The sequence below is a fragment of the Syngnathus floridae genome, chromosome 17 (genome assembly GCF_059516105.1).
Source record: "Syngnathus floridae isolate MCC-2025c chromosome 17, RoL_Sflo_1.0, whole genome shotgun sequence".
In the NCBI taxonomy this organism is placed as follows: Eukaryota; Metazoa; Chordata; class Actinopteri; order Syngnathiformes; family Syngnathidae; genus Syngnathus; species Syngnathus floridae.
The window spans coordinates 6,609,262-6,631,658 of record NC_142429.1 but is presented as its reverse complement, the minus strand read 5'-3'; the positions used below and the strand labels follow the sequence as shown (position 1 = coordinate 6,631,658).

The following is a 22,397-nucleotide window of genomic DNA, read 5'->3' as shown; positions in this document are numbered from 1 at the left end:
CGTTGGTGGTCCAAGTAGCCACAATGACCAAGTACTTTTTTTTGGGAGTTGACCAAGCGTGATATATTTCCTTCTTATTTTGACTAAGCTGAGTAAAAAAACAACAACTATTAAATAAAGTGTATGTTGAGCGTTTCACCAGCGATGAAAGTAAAAGTTGAATTTGCATACTAACTGATGTTTGGTATCTTCTCATCTCCAGCACAAGTGCTGAGCGTAGGCGCGGCTTCTAGCCGCACTTCCTCTTCCTATTACAGCAACAGGCCGAGCTCGCAAGTAGATGAAGATGCAGACGGCGGCCGTCTCCAAGTGACGTGCCAGAGATCGCTTTTGGGAAGACTTTCCACCCCGTGTGGCGTGATCATGTGACCTGTGCGCGGACGGCGTTGAGGCTTGAGGTCAACCTGGTGGACAAGATGGACCAGGAGCAGGAGCCGGGTCAGGAATCTCCTCAGGTTACAGGTGAGCAAAAAATTGAAATGTTTAAAATGAAGTTGGCGAAGGATTTGAAGCCGCCTGGAATTATCGACTGAGTGTGTTGTTTTCTTTGTGCTGAACTCCTCGACATCCTCTTTGTCAGAGCTGGACCGACTTCCTGAAAATCATTTTTGGCTAAGCTGTTCGGAGCGATCAAAATGGCAATAATTAATATAAAGGATAAATGGTGGCTTTGCTTATTAGGCCCATTCGGTTTTTGTTTTTGCAATTTTTGGCCTCCTTTTTTTTCGGCCCACAACTAACAGCTAGCGAGTGATTGCGCAATCTGAGGTGAGCTTTTTTTTTTTTTTTTGGCATTGTGAATGCAGAACTGTGTCAAGGCACCAACAGCAAACAGGATGCGGTTGGCCAACGAGGAGACGCGTGTCTCGTTTGACGCACCAGATTCATGTTCAAATTAGCCAATAAAATTTTAGTAACGACATGCTAATTCTTTTTTTGGTTCCTTTGAGATACATGTGAAGCTTCTGATTTATGAGCTCTTGGTTTTATAGCTTTTTTTTTTATTTCCCTGCAATAAAATTGTGGTTTAATCTGATTGAGCACATTTCTAGAAGGAAGTCACATGTGCAGAAAGCGTAATTTCACACCTAACAGAAGATGAAAAACATAACTAGTCCGACCCCATCTTCTTTTTTTTTTGGGTGGTTGCTTAACCTTTAAATATTTTATTTCAGATGTCATCAAAGCACCCCAGAAATGTGAGACCAAGCGCTACAGCGAGATCTTCAGAGACTTTGACAACCTCGAGTTATCATTTATCGCCATGTAAGTGCAGTATATACTCTACATACCGTGGTTATAAAAAGTCTACACACCCTTAGCTTGTGATTGAGAGCTGTTCATTAAACCATCGGAATTGAATTTTTATGACTTTATTGATACGTCTACTACATATATGTGAGTTTTAAATCTTTTCAGTGACACGGACGATTTGGTGTCCGACACATTCGAGTGCAACACTGGCGAGGAAGAAGATCTCGCAGAGCACAGTGAACCAGCTGTAAGTGCTCCAATATTTTTAATTTTGTTTCAGGATTTTTTTTGGGGTGCTGTTGATTGTGGAAAATAAATAATGTTTTTTTTTATCATGACTTTTTTAAAATATTTTTTGGGGGGGAAGATCTCCATTTTTTTTTTCTCCATTGTATTTCAATGAGCGTCAATTATAAATAGATTTTCACTATTTACGAACCGATGCAAATAGCAGGTTACATGTAGTCATGTAATTTTTTTTTTGTAGGAACGCTGCGTTACCATTGAAGGTGATGGAAACTCGGGTAAGGCTCCTTTATGATTTCTTGCCTTCCTCTTCCTGTTCATCATTCATAAAAATCTTCTCCCATCCCTTATTCCCGTTGCTTTTTTCCATACAGTGTCTTCCTCGAATTGTAATTGCCGCGCCGTAACAAGATTAGGATACAGATTAAGCAGCAGGCAGCTGCCCTCTTTTACCGGGCGAGGCATTAACGCCTGCAAGTCTACAAACACAAATGAAGCCCAGAAAAGCGACGACTAAACTTAGCATTTTTCGCAGCGGGAGACGAGCAGATCTAACGGGAGTGTGGAAAAACCGCAATTGGAAGGTGGCGAGCGCATGACAACATTTATCTCCAAACCGCGACTCACTGCCGGGCTTCTTTTTGTGGTCGGCTTGCGGCTCCTTTTTTGCATTTGTCTGCACCCCCGACAGTACTTCATTCTTGAGTGTGTTGTATTAATTCGAGTGTGCCCAGAGAAAAAGATCCCTGGCAGCCTTTTATGTGTTCCCTGCTCCCATTGGCCGGGATGAATTACCCATCAGGCCTTTTAGCACTCTGTTCAAAGTGTTACTGGGCAGGTGGCCAACCTAGAAAGCTCATCAGTCTGCAATCCGAGTTGGCGCAAACTAATCCTCCAGCGCTCGGAACAGTTAGGACGCAGCACAATCTACTTGGATATTGATTTCTAAATGAGACGAAGGCTGAGTAAGCATTTTTTGGGGAGGAGATGTGCGATTGTCCTCCGCATTGTGTGAGTTTCTTAGGAAGAACCACAAGGAGGAGGAGGAAGGGGGGGTTGCTGTATCAACACCCACTCAGCCTATTTTCCAAAACACTCCCTCGATCATTTGTGTCTTCTGCCTTATGCAAAGTACTTTTTTTGGGTGGGACGACTAAGTGAACGTCTTCTGGAAACTATGACTCGCTTCTCTGAGTGGAGGTCCTGCAAGCTTCTGAGTGGGCTTCACTGATAGTTTTTTTTTTGCTGCCGTGATGCTGATGTACTCCTTCTCAGCCCACGAGGCCGACCTGGCGCTGTGCCGCTGCGAGGATGGCGTGGAGACGGCCCTACAGTACGCCAAGATGTGGTGCCGCTACGCCAAGGACCTCCTGGCATGGATGGAGAAGAAGCTCAGCTTGGGTGAGTGCACAGCGGCTAATTATTGTGTTGCTAGTTAGCTAGCTAAATATATTGATGAATATTTATCAATCTATTTATGAACTTCATAAAGGAAGAAGTTTGGATTCAGCTTTTGTGTGAGATTTTTGTTGTTTTTGTCAAATTCAAGTGATGACTAGATGTTCCACATGCAGAAAGGATTAGCAAGGGAGGATTAGCAGACTGGAGCAAGGTTGTGAGAGGCGACAGGGATAAAGTATGCAGTGACTCACTTCATATCAACAAAGAGAGAAAATTAGGGTCAAACAAAAGCAGACAAAAACATTTCAAATGCAACTTGAGGTGATGTCCCACTTTTGTAACGTGTGATAAATCAAGACATTCCACGATGACCTTTTTTTTATTTTTTTTATCCTTGACAGAACAAGAATTTGCCAAAAATCTCACAAAGACATCGGAAGCCGCCAAAGCCAGTTTGGCAGCACAGGTAGACAAAAATGATTCTGAACATTTTGCTTCTTCCCGTGCTAATCGAAAGTCGTTGTCACGTAGGAAACGATGCCGCTGCAGTACATCTACGCCATGGCTCTCGAGCAAGACCTGAAGAACAGTTTGAACTCTCGCAGGACTTCGGACCTCATACACAGCCGCTGTTACCAGGTAAGGCAGAGTTGTGCTCCTCCGTGTTGTTTCAAGAAGGTCGCCGCCACGCAAAGTTGTTAATCCATTCTCGCCTGTCTCGAAGGCCTTGGCTGCCAAGAGGAATGAGATTGATAAGTGGCGGCGGGAATTCAAGGAGCAGTGGGTGAAGGAGCAGAGGAAGATGGTGAGCGAATTAGGACAACGGCCCGGTTTGGGAACATCCCAAGAATGCGTCATGGCATTGTGATTTGATGATGACCCTGATTAGGTCAGCATTTTTTTTTTTTTAGCATGTAATCTTTTCTGCGTGTTTCCCTAGAACGAAGCGGTTACGGCTCTGAAAAAGTCTCGTCAGCAATACTACCAGCGCTGTGAAGAACTGCAGAAGGCCAAAGCCATCACGGCTAAAACCGTGGACGAACCAGGCGGCATCAAAAATATGGATAAGAGGAGAAAGTCCAAGGATGAAGCCCAGACGAAGGCAAGAGCGGTCTTCTGGAAAAGTCCCTCCTGAGACTCCAATCTTAACAAAACCCAATGTTCTCAAGGTGATGGAGTCTGAGCTCCTCTACAGACAGTGCGTGCTGGATGCCCAGATCCACCAGGATGAGCTGGTCAAGGTCAAAGAGAGAATCATCTCCCACACCCGCAAGCTCATCTGTCAGGGGGACACGGTTCTCAAGCAGGTGGGTGCTAGCGTCTCCGCGCAAACCTATCCTCATGCTAACGCGCTTTTCCGCCAGGTCACCGTCAACATGTTCTACTACCAGCGGCAGCAGACCGAGCCGGTTCCTCTGGCCTATCACAATTTGGAGCTAACGTGCCGCTCACTGGAGCCCGGCGAGCCCTACTTGATGTACGTACGCGGAACGCCACGCCAGGAGACACCTCTGCAGAACTTCTCCTTTCAGGAACATCAGGGAAAACGGTAAGGAAAAACCTGTCCGTTTTTAAATTGCAGAACTGATCAAAAATTGAGGCTCCTTTCGTGATGTGATCTCAGGAACAAACGGAAAACCAGCAACCCACTTAGGTCCCTTCAGGACTCGTCGCCGCTTACGGAGGAGAGTCCGTACAGACAACCCGGTGATTCCAGTAGGCCGCCATTTTGTCTGTAAAAAAAATCCTCGCCTCAATTTGATTGGGGAGTAATCAATGCATCTGCTGCTCGTTAGGGAGATTTGGCTTCAGCGACAGCGAGAGCGTCGGCGGCAGCTTGGAGTCTCTATCCAGTCCCGGTAATCTCAAGTCTTTTCGGTTCTTCTCGGCAATATCCGAAACTGAAGTGTTGTCTTTCCTGATGGCAGCTCACGGGAGGGTTCACAGAACTTACAACTTGGAGGACACGGATGACCGCGACGTGGCGTCTGAATCTGGTTTGTGATCTCTCCTTCGTGTCCATAAAAACAAAATGTAGATTATTTCAATATGGCGTCCATCCTTAATTTTCTCCAGAGTGCCTCGACGGCCAGCGGGTCAAAGTTCGCACGCCATCCCGGGCGGCGCTAACTCACCGACTGAAGAAGTTGAAGAGCAAGATGGTGAAATGCAAACAGTGTGACAACTATATTTACGTCAACGGCGTGGAATGCGAAGAGGTGCGTGTCCCTTTAACACAATTCTTCAACGGAGAGCGGCTCCATTTTTATTCCCGTTCTGCCTCCCTCAGTGCGGGCTGGGTTTGCACCGGAAGTGCCTGGATGTGTGTCAGATGGAGTGTGACAACCACAAGGGGTCGCTGTTTGGCATTCCCCTGTCCTTACTGCTGCGGGACACCTCGGACGATGTCCCTTTTGTGGTGCGACGTTGCACCGGCGAGATCGAGAGTCGTGCGCTCTCCTTGCAGGTATTTAGGAAAATAATCTCGAACCCTTCTCGGATATCTTTATTACAAGATCTCAGATAGTTTTAAGTGAAAATACAGGAATAGAGATCTTCATCTCTTTGCATGCAGACTACCAATGAATGACACGAGCTTAAACGTTAGCGACTAGCAATAAATTAGCATCTTTTAGCATCATTTGTCTTTTTTCCCACCGAGGGTGTGTACCGGGTGAGCGGGTCCAAGCCTCGCGTACAGAAGCTATGCCAGGCCTTGGAGGAGCTCAAAGAGGACGTGGACCTCTCGGAGGTGTCTCCACATGACATCACCTCCATCCTGAAGCACTTCTTCAAGGAGGTACGTAGGACAACTTGTAGATTTTTTTTTCCCCTCTTTATTTTAATTTTGTTGCCGATCAGCTTCCGGAGCCCCTGCTGACCTTTGAACTCTACAATGAGTTCATCGCGGCCGGGAGGAGCATCCAGCGTGTTGGCGATTGGGAAACGACGCAAGACGCTAACAAGTTGATGGACCTCGTTGGAAATCTGCAGCAGCTCCTGCGGAAACTCCCCACCTGCCGTTACAACACTTTGCAACACCTCATACGCCATCTTCACAAGTAAGTTCAACTCAACAGGGTACAGAATTTTGAAGCCTCATGCAGCTTCAATTTATCTCCCACACTTGCCTGCAGGGTCTCCAGAAACAACGAAAACAAAATGTCTTCCAACAACTTGGGGATCGTCTTCGGTCCGACTCTCTTGCGCCCCCCGGTGTGCACAGAGCAGCCCGCGGTGGCCCTGCAGGAAAACACCTACCAGGCTTCACTGGTGGACTTCCTCATCTCGCACCACGACAAGATCTTCGTCCTCCGGCAGAGAGCCAGGACGGCCACTCCTCCTCCGGCCCCAATCGGTCCGCTTCCGGAGACCCCTCCCAGACACACCTGTCCTCTGGATGAGGACTTGGACACCAGACCAGAACAAGGAACATCTTCCAGGGAGCGGCCTTACTCACTAGAAGTAAGTCATTTTATCAAGATGACCTCACTGGACTGCTTTGCTTGCATGTTGTTGCTTTTTTTTTTCACCTCTTTTGCTTCCCACTTGTTTCAATTTCACATTCTCTGAGAAGCCGAAATGTAGATGCTAGTATTTGGACACCGCCCCAATACTGCAAGTTGAAAACCATTAAAAAGCTAAATTAATAATTAAATGCGCTATTGGCAGGATTAAAGAGTTACTTTTGATGCGACCACTGTGTCCCAATAATTTTGTCCGTGTCCTGTCATTGGATCTTTCCGAGTTAGGCGACTAGAATCCAACGCCCCTCAATTTATGTCGTTCCAACAGAGCGAAAGAATGAAGAGAGAGTCGAGCGAGGGTTATATATCTGACAAGTCTTCATCCAATGAGGCAGTGGACCAGCTCAGCCCCGAAGCCAATAACAGAGCAGGTAGGCGGGACTAGAGCTGTAGAACAGAGATGGCAAATTAGTCGGCTTGTAGAAATAATAATTATTCTTCTGTGGTCCATTTTTAAGATGATTCTATCAAGTGTTTTGGTCCTGCTGGCTGACTTTTTAGTTCCTTGTTTTTTCTCACTTTGGGACCTTTTTGTGGTTATGTAAGAATCACTTCCTTCCTTCGCTGCGCTTTCTGTTTGAGTGCGTTCAACTGTTTGTTTTCAGTTCTTCTTTGGAGCTCTGTGGAAGACATACATTTAAAAAACTTTATTTAAAAAAACAACATGTGTTTTTCCTCCTCCTGGTGTCCCAGTCTTGGCTATGAGCGGAGCCCCGAGCAAGACTCATCAAGACCCGATGCGGGATTTTGTCTTGGACAAGCCGCAGTACCGCTTCACCAGGCAGCCCGTCAAGTACCACCGCCATAACAACCCGAGGGGACGAGCCGCCGGGCAGAACCGTGACCCCAGACGGCCCGCGCCGCCTTCCGTCGATGCTCCGGGAAGCCCAGACAGCAGTCGCAGCTCCTCCCCGGAGCGAGCCGCGAACGGACGTTCCCGGAGTTTGGACCGGGCCGCCGGTGCTGCTGAGGACGTTCCTCCTCTCAGCCCGCGGGATGTGGTGCAATACATGCTCGGACTGGAGCCGGCGGGTGACCTCGGCGTGAGCTGCGCCCCGGTTGGTGCACAGAGGAAGGCATTGTGTCACTCTCCGAGGGCAATTCCCACGGAGCATCACTTCACCTCACCCTCGCAGAAGATTCTGTCCGGTCTGAAGCTGAGGCGCAGCCAATCAGGCAAGGAGGAACAACTTTTTGTGTGAGCACCAGCAACTTGCTACTTTCACAATGTCTTCTCACTGGGGTGGTTCTGCTTTTGTAGCCTTCACACTAGTCTAGATTGTACCTTGAGAGACAGAAATGGACTCAAACAAAGCATATACATAATAACGACAAATAATAAAAAAAAAATCATCATGGGATGTCTTGAAAATATTCTCCTGAGTGATTATCCTGTGGTGTGTTAGGTGAGTTTCCCTCCTTCTCGTCAACAAAGGTTGATATCGTGTATTTTGGGGGACTTTAGTGCAAAAAAAAAAAAAAAACGTCGTGATTTTATTTTTGCACGTTTTCTGTTTGGACACATGGGGGCGCTGTTCTCCCACTGCAGTCGCTTCAGGAGTAAAATAGCACATTTTAAATTGTTTTCTATGAATGGCAGTTGTTGGGAGTTGTACACTTCTACATTTATTTTCATTTTTTTCTTTTTAAACATTATTTAATGGTTATGTTATTTTTATTTAAGGAAAAATAACGACATATACAGCACTTTTGGATTCCCATCCCAAACCCCTCAAACATCCTTCCTATCAATCAATGCCATGTCTCCCACCTTGGCTTCCCTCCCTCTCCTTGCAATCCGTCCACATCCCTCCCTCTGTCTCCATGCATGCCCCCCCACGCACAAAACACGCCAGAGGAGAGGTGGCGAGGCTGCTAGACCAGAAGAAGAGGAGGAGGAGAGACAATAGCCTGTCTGCGACGTGCTGTGTCGTCATGGATGTTTAGTTAGGCGAGGCGCAGCAACAGCGAGCGTGCAGGTGAAAGCGGTCCGTGAACGCATCTGGAAGTTGCCACTGTATTTTTAATGTTGCCCACCGAGATAACAGGAGTGTGTTTCACCTCAAGGTAAGACAGCATCCGTGCAACAGGAAGGCACATTTTAGCCAGTAGTTTTTTTTTTTTTTTTTAAACTTGTGCGCAAAATTCGGTGCTAACTACGCAAGTCACTCAAACGCGCAGTTTTTGCACGCCTTTTATGATAAACAGTCATTTTTAATGTTCTTTCCACTTGAATTTTTATCTACACTCAAATGATTTAATTTGTGAAATTATCTCTTTTGAATTATTTGATAATTGTGTATTTTGTTTTCATTACAGTTGTAGGATTTTTTTTCTCGTTTGGTGTCAACATACAATTATCAGTGCATAATATAATGTGCCCCTCGTGTATTTTTCATCCCCCCAAGCTTCCAGTTAGTCATGAAGCTAAATTAGATCACGCTTGAATTTCCATAATTCATTTGTTTTATCGTTTTTTATTGTTTCTTTAAATAATGTGGCAATTAAACGGGAAATCATCAGCCGGCATCAAATAATTATGGTCTTTAAATATTTATCTTAATAATGAGGCGAAAATCAAAATGGATGTTCAGTGCAATTTGATTACAGGCTGTGCATGTCCTATTAACGACCGTTGAGCTGTTAAAGGCAAAGAGAGAATAAAGTCAGAATAAACGGACACGATGTTACGCTATGAAAAACAATTATATTTCAAAATGATCATCTTAAAAAAGGCGTGTTTTTGTTGTGACATGAAAAAGGTACCAAATTTAATAGAACTTCATTAAAAAAATCGTGCATGAGGGCCAGTTTATTTCTGGATATTTGTTATGACAGATTTCATGTTTTTAAACTGTATCGTCAAAAACAAAAAGTTTTGAATTTAATTTCATTCTCGGAGGATTTCATCCGGCGTCAGGTTCCATCTCAAATGTCTTATCATATCGCTTGTACTTTTTTCTAATCATTTATTTTATCTGCTGTATTGCTGTTGTTTTAAATAACATTTAAAATAATTTTGTGTGCTTTTTTTTGTGTTCAGCGACCACACTGAGGCAAGGAGAGAAGGCATGAAAACGGAGGAGAGCCAACAGTCGTGTCTGCAGCAGCTTCCATCTTCAACACCTTTTGTTGGTGAGTGAGACTGACCAACTACTAGCATCAAAATATAAACATAAATAAAGATAAATAAATAGCTTCTGCAACTTATCTAAAAGGCCCAAAACTCCCCGTGGCGTTCCTTTAGTTTGGCTCCGATGGGCCTTTTTATATCAATGCACCGTCTCCACAATAAATACCACGTGGGTGCTGATCCATAATAATAATAAACCATAAGATAATTATACTATACCGAAGGAAATTAAATAAATAGTAAGAATGTGGCATTTCTTTCCCAACTAAGGCCAACAGGGAAACTAAAAACGCGTGATAAATAAAAACGTTGCAATAAAAAGCAATAACTAGTATACGTGTAAGATTAAAAAAAAAAAGAATTACAAAGAGTGCAGAAATACACTCGCTGGAAAAGACTTAAAAAGTCAGAAAATCTATGCGTTGGTATATAGCCTATATTGTTAAATTCCAATTACATATTGTCATACTTTACTGATATGAATTAAAATAAATGCACACCCCATAACTGCCTCACTATTAACGACTGCTTCTAATATTTTTGCTTACCATGAAATGTTTTGTTCTTTTTTTTTTTTTTTTTACTTTAATACATAGAAGTGTATCGATACTAATTGATTACTCGAAGTATACCAATACTAAGGGCTGTTTCTAATATTTTTGTCATTCAAGCCACATAGGGATATAAAAATAAATTACATTTTGATTACTATCCCATCAGTGCGTACTCAATAAACATAAGCAAATTAGAACTATATTATACCTGGAGGCTGTTTCTAATATTTTGCAAGTTGCATATTTCGTGCGGCTAAATAACCCAAATATTAGAAACACCTGTCACTGTAATGCAGCGCCTATAAAATTGTACAGAGTCTTCGTTTTATTCTTTGTTTCATGTTTCAATGAATTGTATGCGTTTACAAATATTTATTGTAATTATGAATTTTATTTTCCGATTTACCGGACGCGGCTCCGTTGTAAATCGATGAGCCAATTAAGTTAAGGATTTTTGTGATGGAATTTCACCCTTATTTCACGAGTCGTCCAATTTCATCAGACTGGGACTGTTTTTTTTTTTTTTACTGTCGTATATGTCGGGACCGTTGTAGGCCGCGGTAAAAGTAAAGATTTTTGTGCGATTGTAACTTTTTTTGGTTCCGGGTGGGCCTCGGTCCCCCTTCGCGACCCCCATGCAGGTCCAGACTACTCGGGTGGAGGCAGCGAGGTGTGCGCGGGCTGCTCGTCCCCGATCGCCGACCGCTTCCTGCTGCGCGTCAACGAGCGCTCGTGGCACGAGTCGTGCGTCAAGTGCACGGTGTGCATGAGCGCGCTCACGGGCACGTGCTACTGCCGGGACCGACTCCTCTACTGCAAGCCCGACTATGAGAAGTAAGGATCACATCACACCGGTGGGGGGGCTGTGCAGGGGCAACTCACCCCCATGCTTCACTTAACTATCACAACAAATAAGAGCTCGAGAGTCAGTTGACTGGAGTGTAATTAACCTGTATGCCTGGTTTGTTTGCACTTGGGATATTAAAAAGTTACAAGAAAAAAATATATATGTAATTTGCAACATTAAAAGACTCAATTGAAGAAAATCGGAGGGATTTTAAATGGCGATCATTTAACATGATTTCAAATGTGATTGATAAATACTGAACAGGGTGTGCACACTTGCGCAACCACATGATCTCAGTTGTTTGTTTACATATCCCTTTCTAAATGATTTTAGTTTCCCCTACTTGTAGATGTTATGTTAATTACTTCGAGGAACCACGTAGGAGTTTATAGATATGCTTTAAAATCAAATTTAATATTTCAAGTTGATTTGCAAGTGGATATAATGCACGGGGAACTTGGGTTAGGATTTTATTAAGTGTCGACAGGTTTATTCATGCTGTCTTTTCCGTTTAGAAGGCAGGGAGGAGATGTCATACATAAATAAACAAGTGGCGTAACACACAATGCAAATCTCCCATCGTCATTCCAGATGTTCAAGCATGTTTCTCATTTCCTGAGCCTGAGCTTTGGGCGTTAGGGTTGCGTGCGCGGCGCATCGTCGCTATCAATGTTTTGAAAAGTGTCAGACTGCATCCAGCAGCTCCCACTCTACCTGACATCTGGAGGAGCCAGCGAGAGCTCAATGAGGCGTAGCCAAAGAGGAACTGGCCGCAGATGAAAGTCCCATTGTATGACGTTTATCTTTGGGGGGCAAGCACGAGCTTATCAAAAATAACTTTTTTTTTTTTTTTTTTTAATTCCAGGGAGTGAAAAAGTTGTTCCCCTGGTGTAATGACTGTGGTAGAAGGCCGAGATTAATAGCCGGAGGCTCATTCGCTGCATGCTTGACTGAGTCCCCCTGTATGCATTCCATATGGATTGCTGCCTTGTTTTTCGGTTGTTTCTGTGCCAGACTTGGCACTCGGTGCAGCCTGTGACCTTCAGTGAATCAGCAACAATGTCTCCTTGTTTTCCTTGCATGCACTCGCTCCGTCAGCGCCTCCCCCGTCCGTATGTGTGCCGCACATCACGGCCAGTATCTTGAGAGTGCATTTGGAATTGTTTTATAAAAAGTTGTGGGAACATATTAAAGTGTAGTTCATCGTATACAATACAAGACAACCAATATGGCAAAGTTTGTATTGATTTTTTGATATTTTTAGGCTCACAGGTCCTCTAGTATATTGACAACAAAAGAAGAACCCAGTATAGGCATTTTCTTTGTGCTATAAAATAAGGAGATTTTTATTCCTCTGTTTTTTCATTTATTATGGAAATGAGGGGATTTAAAAAGGAATCATGTGTGAATCCATACGCCGTCTTGTTAGGGAGCAGATGTTTACGTCGAAGCTTTCCCGCTTAAACTAGATTATTCCACCTATATATAAGACATATGGTATATTCCTTGCGGGAGCACTCACAAAGTGCGTCAAGCTCGAAACTTTGATGTAGAACTCATTTACTTTGTCATTTATAAAGTTCATAAAAGTTTAATGGCACAAATCCCCTCTGAAAAATTAGAATGAAATTGCAGTGGAGCCTTGAGATACGAGGGAAAAGCACTTTAAGAATTAATAGCTTTGGTCTCCTTTTGGTGTGTTCCACTCGGCCACTAGGGAGCAGTATAATCCAGTCATGCAGACATAAGCGAAGAAGAGTTTCACAACTACTTTAAGTGACTTCAGTACACGATGTGCTTAAAATTTCACCTCTGCTGCAGTCCGTGGAAGATTCCGACGAGGCTATTTTGCAGCACCGCTGTGGGAACGAGGCAAATGTGATCATAACAAAAGTGCTGTTTAAGTAAACGGGGCCTCTTGACAGCCGTTAGCTTCCTCCAGTGTAGGTCAGCCGCATGGTTCCTCGCCAAGCCGCGAGCTTTAAGAGCGTCGTTTCCCGGTCAATGATGTCGAGCGCGGATAGAATGAGCCTGCGAGCCCTCCTCGTAAGCTTCCAAGACCCTGTGGAAAAACAGGTCGCCGGGGGTGGAGATTCACCAAAGCTGGGATTTAATAGCTCACTCTGTGTGGGGTGGAGGCCGCTCACGCTACATCTTAGCTTTAGAAACTCACACCGAAGGAGATCCCACCGGCTGAGGACTTTTTTCCTCTTTTGAGGTAGCAGAAGAGCTTTGAATTGTCACATAGTGATTGTCAGACTGAATTTGTGCAGTTATGTTCGGAACCTGAGCCCTTTGGCAGTGATGTCAATTGACAGGAAGTGGAAACAAAATGGCCGCCCCTGTGATTACGAATAGTGATCCTTGCTACTTCGCGTTTTATCGCGGCTTCACTACATCGCAGATTTTTTTTTCCAAATTAAAAAAACATTTAAAATTCAAAATAAATCTTCTAAATTCAGGAAACGTGTCTAACTTTTAGGACAATGTAGTATTGCTCTAAATGTTTACATTCCTTTAGATGTCCGTTTTCGCGTGTTAGCACGATCGCGAATTAGCATATTTCCGCGAACTCATTAGCTTGCCCAGTACCAATTATCCGCGATAAGCGAGGGATTACTGTACCGACATATTATTGTCAAGAAATGTTTGACTTGACTTCTGGTTGAAGAACATTTCTCTTGGTTCTTCTGTCGCCTATCTTCTTCGGCTTCAGCCACCATCTCTCCTTCTGTCTGCCACCTCGTTCATCACTGTCTGCTTTGCAATCATATTTCTCCATCCCAAACCTCATTTCCTTTTCAGTGAGATTGATCGCAGCCATGACACCAAACAGCTTATCTCATGTTTTCTCTTAATGTCGCCACCCCCTCCGCCTCATCCCCGTCTACCACTCGTGGCGCTTTGTGTTCCCTGCAGGGAGTACAATGGGGTGGGGGGGCTGATTGGGAACAAGGCTAATTAGCCACAGTTCTTGTCTCACTGACATGCTTGACACGGACTGTGGGGAAATATTGTTAGCGCGTGTCAACAAGCTCTCGTTAGCGTCAACTAAACCTGGGCTGACTCGTGAAGATCGTGAAGGTGTCGATGGAAGCTTGAACTTACTTTCTACATCTTGACCCAGCATCCTGGGTCAAATCAACCCAATACGATGAATACAGACAAAAACACAGCTTTGGCTCAGTCGCTCGAACCTGGTTTTGCTAATTCACCCAGTTTGGGTTACTTTTAAATCAACGAGCGTGTCAGACCTGGAGTAGATGATGAGTGAAGTTGTGTCCCAAATATGGCATGTGTAATGTTTTGACAGTATTATGAAAGGCCAAATGTCACGTCATCGAGTAAGTTCGATGGAGAGGGTTAAGAAGACAAGGTGGATTTCTTTTTAGCCACATGTGTGAGGTTGTAATATTGCCACCATTTTTGCATATTATGAGACCCCGTCATCTTTCACCCCAACACCCCCACACACAACAATTTTATAACAGACAGCTAATAAATGTTTCATGGCAGAACAAGCTGCTCGCCTCGCCTTTATTAAATCTGAGATAATAAAAGCAGAGAGGAAGAGGAGGAAGAGTGTGAGAGAGAATAGAGGAGGGGTGGTGGGGGGTTTGGGGGAACGGCGTAGACACTTTCCACCGAATCGCTGCATCTCCTGTTTCTGGGGCAACGGGTCCCGCTGTCCCCCGTCACCGCCATCTTAGCACCCCCCACACCCCCTTTACTCCCCTGCCCCGCTGCTTCCCGCTCCGCCTGAGACAGACAGGAAATGAGAAGCGGGCAGACAGGATATTGCGTTCTGGTGGCCTGGGGATTAACTGTTTTATCTAAACTAACACACACACAGCCACACACACGTGAGCTTGGTCCTCGCGCATTGCATTAATTTTTGGTTGCATCAGGTGAAAATCAAACATATTCTGAGATAAATCACAATACAAGCTGGATTTTAATCATCAGTGCTTTGTTTGGATTGGACCATCACATCTTTACTGGAACACAAATGGTGCCACAAATCATGTAGACAGACTCAGTTGCTTATTTTTTTTAACCCCTGCAAAAAATATTACTGCAGATAACTGAGTCGCTAACAGGTGTTGTGAAAAACGTCCTTGTTTGTGTCTGCATGAATGCATTATACTGCCCCCTGGTGGCCAGGTTACACAAACTAGATTCGATTTTATTTAACTAGAGTAATATTTTCCTTCATTAAAAATATTTTATGTGTGTTCTAAGGTGGGTAGAATGTTTTGTAATAATCTACAATAAATTTAGATTTTATCAGCGTCATCGAGAAAGGGCTTGAGAGATTTAGTCTCGGGTTTATCAGGACAATAAAGATAGCATATATTAAATTTTTTTCTAACTCATTTCGGAAACTTTCATTCACGCAAGAGGACTGTTTACCATTTTAGTTTATCGGCGCACGCCATGGTGGCCAAACAACAGCATCTGGCCTTGTTTTATGGATGTTTGGGCCCGGCCACCTTATCTGCTTTTCCACAAACTGAGCATTGGTGGTTATGTGACTGTGTATATAGTATTGGCTATCCATGTGTGAGTGTGTAAGTGAGTGAGTGAGAGGTGTGTGTCACTGTACTCTATGTATTCATATATATATGTGTGTGTGTGTCTGTGTGTGTGTAAGTGAGTGAGTGAGAGGTGGCAGGGGTAGCAAGTATCGTGGGGAATGCTGGGAGATTTTAATAACACAGAAGCAGTGCAGGGAGATTTAATAAACGGAGATGATGTGATTACTGAACCTTGGCTCTGAGCCATTTTGCTTCACAGAGCAATATCCGCCCAAAGTGTGCACACACACACACACACACGTACACAGAAACACACACACTCAGACACATGCATAAGAAAATGGATACTAAAGTGACTTAAAAGTACAACGGTTGCATATCGTTTGTCTCAAATGCAGGCTGGTCAATTTGGATGTGTTTGAGACTTAGTGTAGGCATCCATACTTTAGTTTACTTGAAATATGTGTCATCGTTGTGAAAGACGACTCGGAGACATCTACATATTTATGAAATGATTGCGTGGTTGCAGGCGAGACATTGCTGCATTCGTGACATGTCTTTTGATTGTGTTATTGTCATTGTCTCGTGTGGAATACAGCTAGAAGGGCTGACGACGCGTCACCCGTTTTTTTAGAGCCTGTGTACCAAAGGCCCTCATGGATTTGTGTTTATTATTCTTGTGACAAATAAATCACCTTTTGGGGGGCTCATTATTCCAGAATTTTTATTATTATTATAGTTATTATTGTTCACATCTGTATATGTGAAAAGCACCAAGATCAGTAGTTTTGATACTACGAGACTCACGACAACATACCCAACTCAAGGCCCGGGGGCCAGATACGGCCCGCCACATCATTTTATGTGGCCCGCGAAGAGATATTGTGCATCAAATTCGTGTCATTACTAGAATTGCAAATTGTCTTCACTTTCAATAATATATATTTTTTTTTTAAATATTTGACCAGTTTTTACTCGTCTGATTTGAAAATGAGTTATTTTTCAGTTTGTTTTTTAGCTTTTACTGTATATAATATGAGGTGCTCATACATTTATTTGGGTTGACAGTCATAATGGCCCTCCGAAAGAAGCTATGACTACAATGCAGCCCGTGAATAAAATGAGTTTGACTCCCTTGCACAACAAGCTAATAATTTGCTTAGTATTAGACAGTTTTGTCCTCCCTGAGAATTCTGTGTACATTTTGGCAGATAAAAAGCCAACATGTTCTTGCTACAGGGTGTCTATTAACATACGAGTTGAAGTTTACTGTAAAATTAAAGTCAATATAACGACATATAGCCTTGTATAGCTAACAAAACGCAATGCTCTATCTCTGCTAGCTTAATGCTAACACGTGAAACAAATCAGATGCGGGTATTGTAGAAAGGCGGGTGACGTAAATTTGACAATCTAGCAAATGTGGGCAATTTCAAACATTTGCAGGGAAAAGTGGGAATCTGTTTACTGCTGTGCATCGCTTAAATCTTCCTCTAGTTTTCTGATTTCGTAACAAGTGTACATGCAATGAATCAAGGCCTCCAACCCCCTCCGCATGATCACGGAGCCCACAGCTTTTTGAAACGCTCGTAAAGTCGACTGTTCTCTTCCGTCTTTCATGTTCACCATGTTTGACACGCCGCTTGTACAACACGCTCACTATCACAGAAGTAACCCAACAAAGAAAGGTTCATTTGCAGGCCTCCCGAAAAGTGTTTTTCTTATGTTTGACCACATTCTCCTTGATCGTTTCTGTACTGACTAATTAATCCTAGCTTCTTTCATTTAACATCTTAGGGACTACTTTAGTTAAATCATCAATTGTATGATCTAAGTGGCGTTAGATTTTTTTTTTTTTTTATTCCCATGAGGACGGATGTAGTCAGGTATGCTGTTTAAAATCCCAAAATGGCCCCTGCATGCGGTTGCTCTTTAGCCGCTCGTTGCACCCCTGTCATGGCCGGTGTGAATGATACTTCTATTAGGGGGGGGATTAGACTGATCTACTTACAGACCCCCCTCTGGGGCAGTTGCCCCTAGTTGCCTCCGTTTGCTGTGCTGAGTAAATTCCCACCATGCTGCGCGCGCCCCTATTTAGGGAATGTGAAGACTTAACACGGTCGGTCTCATGTCGAGCGATCGTCGTCATTTTGGAGTGTTTTGTCCCTCGGGTGAAAGGAAGTGTCACTTTAGAAAGAAATAGCAATAGAGAACAAAGCACTGACTTTTTATTTTTAATATAAACCTGTACAGTCTTACTTTTGAATAGGTTCTTTACAGATCTGCATCAGAATTATCTTTATGCTACGTTTTTTTTAGCTAGCAATAATTGAATGTAGCCTCCCTTCATTAGTCTTAAGCCCTCACTAATGTGCTTGAGTTTTTCTCAAACATGTTTTTTTGTTAACGGCATGCTATTATGAACATGTGTCGTCATCATAGTAACAGAAAAAGCTTCGTCAGCGACAACAAAATAATAGCGCTAGAAATACTAAGCTAGCATTAGCAGTGTGAACAGGCTGCCATGTTGTTAGCATGATTTACTTGTAATTAATTGTGGGTGATGTTGTTCGCATGATTTATTTGTAACTAATTGTGGGTGGATATTCCGTCATGGTTCCAGCAAAGCCGCTCAGTCCTACTTTCGTAGATCTTTTTTTTCCCCATGTACTAATGTCAGGTCATAGAGTTTTAATTGAAATTTATTTTATTGCAATCTCAACCTTCAGGTACACCATGTGAGTACTTTAACCATAAAACGCAGTCATTTGGGGGAATTTGGAGATACTTTTTGGCAGATGGAATGGAAGAGATTAGCCGTGGCAGCTGCGTTTGAGACGGAATGACAGATTCGGAGCTCTAATGTGCAGACCTGGCTCCAGATTTGTGCAGCAACACCTTCCTCGCACTCAGTCAGGGAGCAACAACACTTTTGTGTGTGCCTTCCTCCCCCTTGCACACTCTCGTGCCAGTACTCCCTTTCGCCTTATCCCGGTTTGTATCTAGTTCCTGCTTTTTGGCTCAAATTAGATCTCTGGCGCTCTTATCCCGCTGAAACCCCAAATCTTTGATTGATGGTTGCGGGAGCGTTAGTGGTATAGCGACACACATCAGAATAGGTATTGATACTCGAGTGTTTGTGCGTGGCTCAGTGTGCATAAGTGAGTGGCTAGAGATTAACCCCATGCTATCCTCAATCCCTGGTTATGAGTTTACAGCGTCTGTCTGGCCATCGCCCTGTTTAAACAACAATCTAATTAATCCCGTCTTTATTAGTTTCAGTGAACTGGGGGCGGCGGGCTGGGAGGGCGAACTGGGAATGCTGGCAGAAAATACCAAGGTGGGGTAGGGAGGGGGGTATCGGGCGGATGGAGGCAGGGTGGGTGAGGTTGTAGGAAAGCGAGAGCGAGAGCGGGGATTTGAGAGGAATTTTCTAATGGCGGGGAATTAGGTGCGGGTGAATGGGAATGAGTTTGTGATGTGATGGTGGGGTTGGAAATGAAGGGATGAAGAGGTGGAGGGATAAAAACAGGAAAGCGAGAGGAAACGGTAGACTAAGGCTAGCTTTATAATATTGAATTGTATGAGCATGGTGATGTATTGGTTAGCATGTCCGCCTTATATGTCTGAAGTTCAGAATTTGAATCTCGAGTCATTGAACAGATTGTCTAAATTGTCCATGGAGTTAATGTGAGTGGGATGGTTGTGACCAGTCTAGGTTAGTTAGCTAATATTAGTCTAAATTAAATTAAATTAGCATAGTTAATTTGAGGCTGCAGTGATTCTTGTCACTGTTGTACTTGGTACTTGAGAACAATGTTGTACTTGGTACTCGAGTTCACGCTAAAGAAAAAGTCACAGCCTGAGTTTAGTTGTATTTAACATTTTGATGCAATTTTCCCACAATTTGGTTAAACGTGCATTTATGTGAGGGAACTTGCAATTATCATTAGTTTCATGAACACTTAGGCCTACTATACTAATGTCATGTTGGTGGTACTTTTAAGTGCATTTTTTTTTAGGTAGAGCTTGGTTTTAAATTTCCGCTTTATTTTTCAAGAATATTCGTGAAATGACAGATGCCTTTAAAAATCATTCAGCTGATCTCACCAAAAATTCCACCGTGAAAGCGATTCACTACCAGGCTCACTACTGCCATCTACTCTCCAAAAGATGTAAATGAAGCACAACAACTGAAACAGATTCTCACTCAGCAGTACAGTAATTCCTTGTATAGCAGATGTTCACCTTGCCGCTCTGTGAATTGGGTAATGTTTATACGGCCTTTAATTAAGAGACGACGCTAATCTCAGGAATCGTTGCATACGAGTGGGAAAGTGTTGAGGGGCTCCTTGTCTACGCCTCCATCTTTAATTACCTCACCTCCTTTCAGCTCCTTGACCCTCATGATGCTCGACTTTACATCCAATATGTAGGCGTCCCTCACCATGTGTGCAACCCCTTCTGTTTTTGTGTGTGTGTTTGCAGGCTGTTTGTGAGGAAGTGCAGCTCCTGCCTGCAGGTGATTGGCCGCTCCGAGTTGATCATGCGCGTGCTGGGCCAGGTGTACCACCTGGGCTGCTTCAGCTGCTGCGAGTGCGAACGCCGGCTGCAGCGGGGCGACGAGTTTGTGCTGAAGGAAGGTCAGCTGCTGTGCCGCATGGACTACGAGAAGGAGAGGGAGATGCTCGCCGCAATTAGTCCCACGCCCACGGAATCGGGTAGAAAAGGCCGAAAAAGATTGCGACCCAGAACCTCAAGGTTGTGAGGCAACCGCTAATATTTATGTCTCTCGTGTTTATTAAGTGAAAAGTGAGGATGAAGATGGCGGCGGGGGCTCGGGAGGGTGCAAAGGAGGCGATGAGGGCAAGGAGCACAAACGCTCCAAGCGACCACGCACAATCTTGACCACGCAGCAGAGGCGCGCGTTCAAAGCGTCCTTCGAGGTATCGGCCAAGCCTTGTCGTAAGGTGAGAGGGCACGCTGAAGGTTTTCAAACTACAGTGGGAGTGTGACTTGATATGAATCTGAGACTTATTTTCCTTTTTTCATTAAGTAAAACAAAGTAAATCTAACCATCAGGTGAGAGAGACGCTAGCTGCTGAGACGGGTCTCACGGTGCGAGTTGTGCAAGTGTGGTTTCAAAACCAGAGAGCAAAGGTAATACTTTTAGAGTTTGCAAAATCCATCTTCAAAATCTTGAGTGTTTTTTTTTGTTTTTTTGGAATCAGATGAAAAAGATTGCCCGGAGACAGCAGCAACAGCAACAACAGCAGCAGGAACAGGAACAGCTGGGAGGGGCCAGGAGGGGCGCAAATCGAGGGGGACGTCAAAGCAATGACGACAGCGAGGGTAAACACTTGATTTTTCCTCCATTTTGTTCCGGCAAAATCTTAAATAAAGCATTGAGTCCATGTTGGGTTAGCTATTGGGCCCCATTTAATCCATACATTTTAAGTGTTGGTTTCCTCATCTCCACATAGATGGCTCAAGTGGTCACGGCATGGACGGCATACTGGGATTCCCCTCTCTGCCTCGACAGCAGCTACTTACCCTGGACCCCAACATTTACGGCGGGGAACCCTTCCGACACGGACTCACTCCGCCTCAGCTGCCCAACGAGCAGCTTCATCCATACGGTAAGATCAAGAGTTTGATAAGATTTTAGAATAATAATACACTTCATTTCCACTGTGGGGCGCTAAATGCACCTCAGATGGGACTCGAACCCACAATCCCTGGCTTAGGAGGCCAGTGCCTTATCCATTAGGCCACTGAGGCTGTGAGGAGACGCTGGTGGTGAGGTCCAGTAAGTCACCGCTCACCACAAATGCGTTCCTCTACAGATTCCGAGACTGTGTTTCACGACCTGGACAGCGATGGCAGTCTGGGTCATCTCGGCGACTGCCTCCTGGCAGCAGGCGAGGGAGGCCTCCTGGCCGCGCGGGTGGGGAACCCCATCGACCGCCTGTACTCCATGCAAAATTCCTACTTCACCTCGTGACCTTTAGAAACACTCGGCCAAAATTTCCTCTTCCAAATCTCACCTCAAGAGACGCGGCTAAAATGACAAAGGGAAAAATAACGCTTACAAATTGTTGGCCAATAATTTGCCGTCTCTGACAATGATGAGAACGTCTCTGAGAGACAACGAGAAAAATTTTCATAACACACTGGAGGACAGTTTTGCGCTCAGGTTTTGTGTGTGTATGTTTGACCTGAGATGTAACTCAGGATATTACACTGGATAAAATTCAAATTAATCAATGTTTTATAAATGTGAAGAAATATTTTGAAGCGACCCTCCATATGAAATGATCATTTCAATTTTTTTCCCACCCATTGAGACGCCACAACAGGGTCATTTTTACGGCGCCTTATTCGGAGACAGGGTTGACGAGAGACTATTAACTTTATTTTATAGTTAAATCAACAAGGAGTGAACCACTTCCACCAACAAAAGGTCGCGTACTGCCCCGGACACTGAGCTCCAAATGTAAAAGTGTGACTGTATTGATGTATATAATTGTAGTCGTTTCTTTCCATATATATTTATTTCTCTCATCACAAATTAGATGGGTAGCCATTTTGTACCTTCTGTGATCAGCATGATTATTTGTCACAGTGTAGATTCTAACGCAAAGCTTCCAGACAAACAGGAAAGCAGAAACGGGCTCAGAAAGCAGTGCAATTTAAAAAAGGGGGGAAAAAAAATAGGTCTAGCGATGCTTTTAGCTGCTAAATTGGACACGTGCGCATTTCTACAGTGATATTTTGTGAGGGTAACTTATTTGTGCCGTGTTAGCTGAGTTGCAATCTTATGTTGTGACGTGCTTTGAATGTATCATGTTGCTGTATATTCAATACAGGCTGCAATTTCATGCTACGGCGTGCTTG

At 44.0% G+C, this 22,397-nt stretch overlaps 2 protein-coding genes and 1 non-coding gene across 4 annotated transcripts; 2 read left to right on the top strand and 1 right to left on the bottom strand.

The window, feature by feature from the left end:
- Window positions 1-242: 242 nt before the first annotated feature.
- gmip (GEM interacting protein) lies at window positions 243-7,800 on the top strand. 2 transcript variants are annotated; one of them, XM_088357981.1, is made up of 21 exons: window positions 243-462; window positions 1,176-1,266; window positions 1,420-1,501; window positions 1,742-1,778; window positions 2,776-2,901; window positions 3,303-3,367; window positions 3,433-3,540; window positions 3,626-3,706; window positions 3,842-4,003; window positions 4,071-4,208; window positions 4,266-4,450; window positions 4,526-4,608; window positions 4,698-4,760; window positions 4,830-4,898; window positions 4,978-5,120; window positions 5,192-5,368; window positions 5,564-5,701; window positions 5,764-5,963; window positions 6,039-6,366; window positions 6,697-6,799; window positions 7,122-7,800. In XM_088357981.1, the coding sequence occupies exons 1-21, from the start codon at window positions 417-419 to the stop codon at window positions 7,628-7,630; spliced, it is 2,934 nt and encodes a 977-aa protein (XP_088214107.1). In that variant the 5' UTR covers window positions 243-416; the 3' UTR covers window positions 7,631-7,800. The 2 variants fall into 2 exon arrangements, with proteins under 2 accessions (XP_088214107.1, XP_088214106.1); XM_088357980.1 differs by having other exon boundaries at window positions 244-462; window positions 4,526-4,617.
- Window positions 7,801-7,954: 154 nt separating this feature from the next.
- Window positions 7,955-22,381, top strand: lmx1al (LIM homeobox transcription factor 1, alpha-like). Its single transcript, XM_088357996.1, has 9 exons — window positions 7,955-8,495; window positions 9,472-9,563; window positions 10,757-10,949; window positions 19,989-20,221; window positions 20,307-20,470; window positions 20,583-20,660; window positions 20,732-20,852; window positions 20,984-21,139; window positions 21,347-22,381. The coding sequence occupies exons 1-9, from the start codon at window positions 8,455-8,457 to the stop codon at window positions 21,502-21,504; spliced, it is 1,236 nt and encodes a 411-aa protein (XP_088214122.1). The 5' UTR covers window positions 7,955-8,454; the 3' UTR covers window positions 21,505-22,381.
- On the bottom strand, window positions 21,209-21,281 carry trnar-ccu (transfer RNA arginine (anticodon CCU)). Its single transcript has one exon. It is a non-coding gene; the product is annotated as a tRNA-Arg (tRNA).
- Window positions 22,382-22,397: the final 16 nt, after the last annotated feature.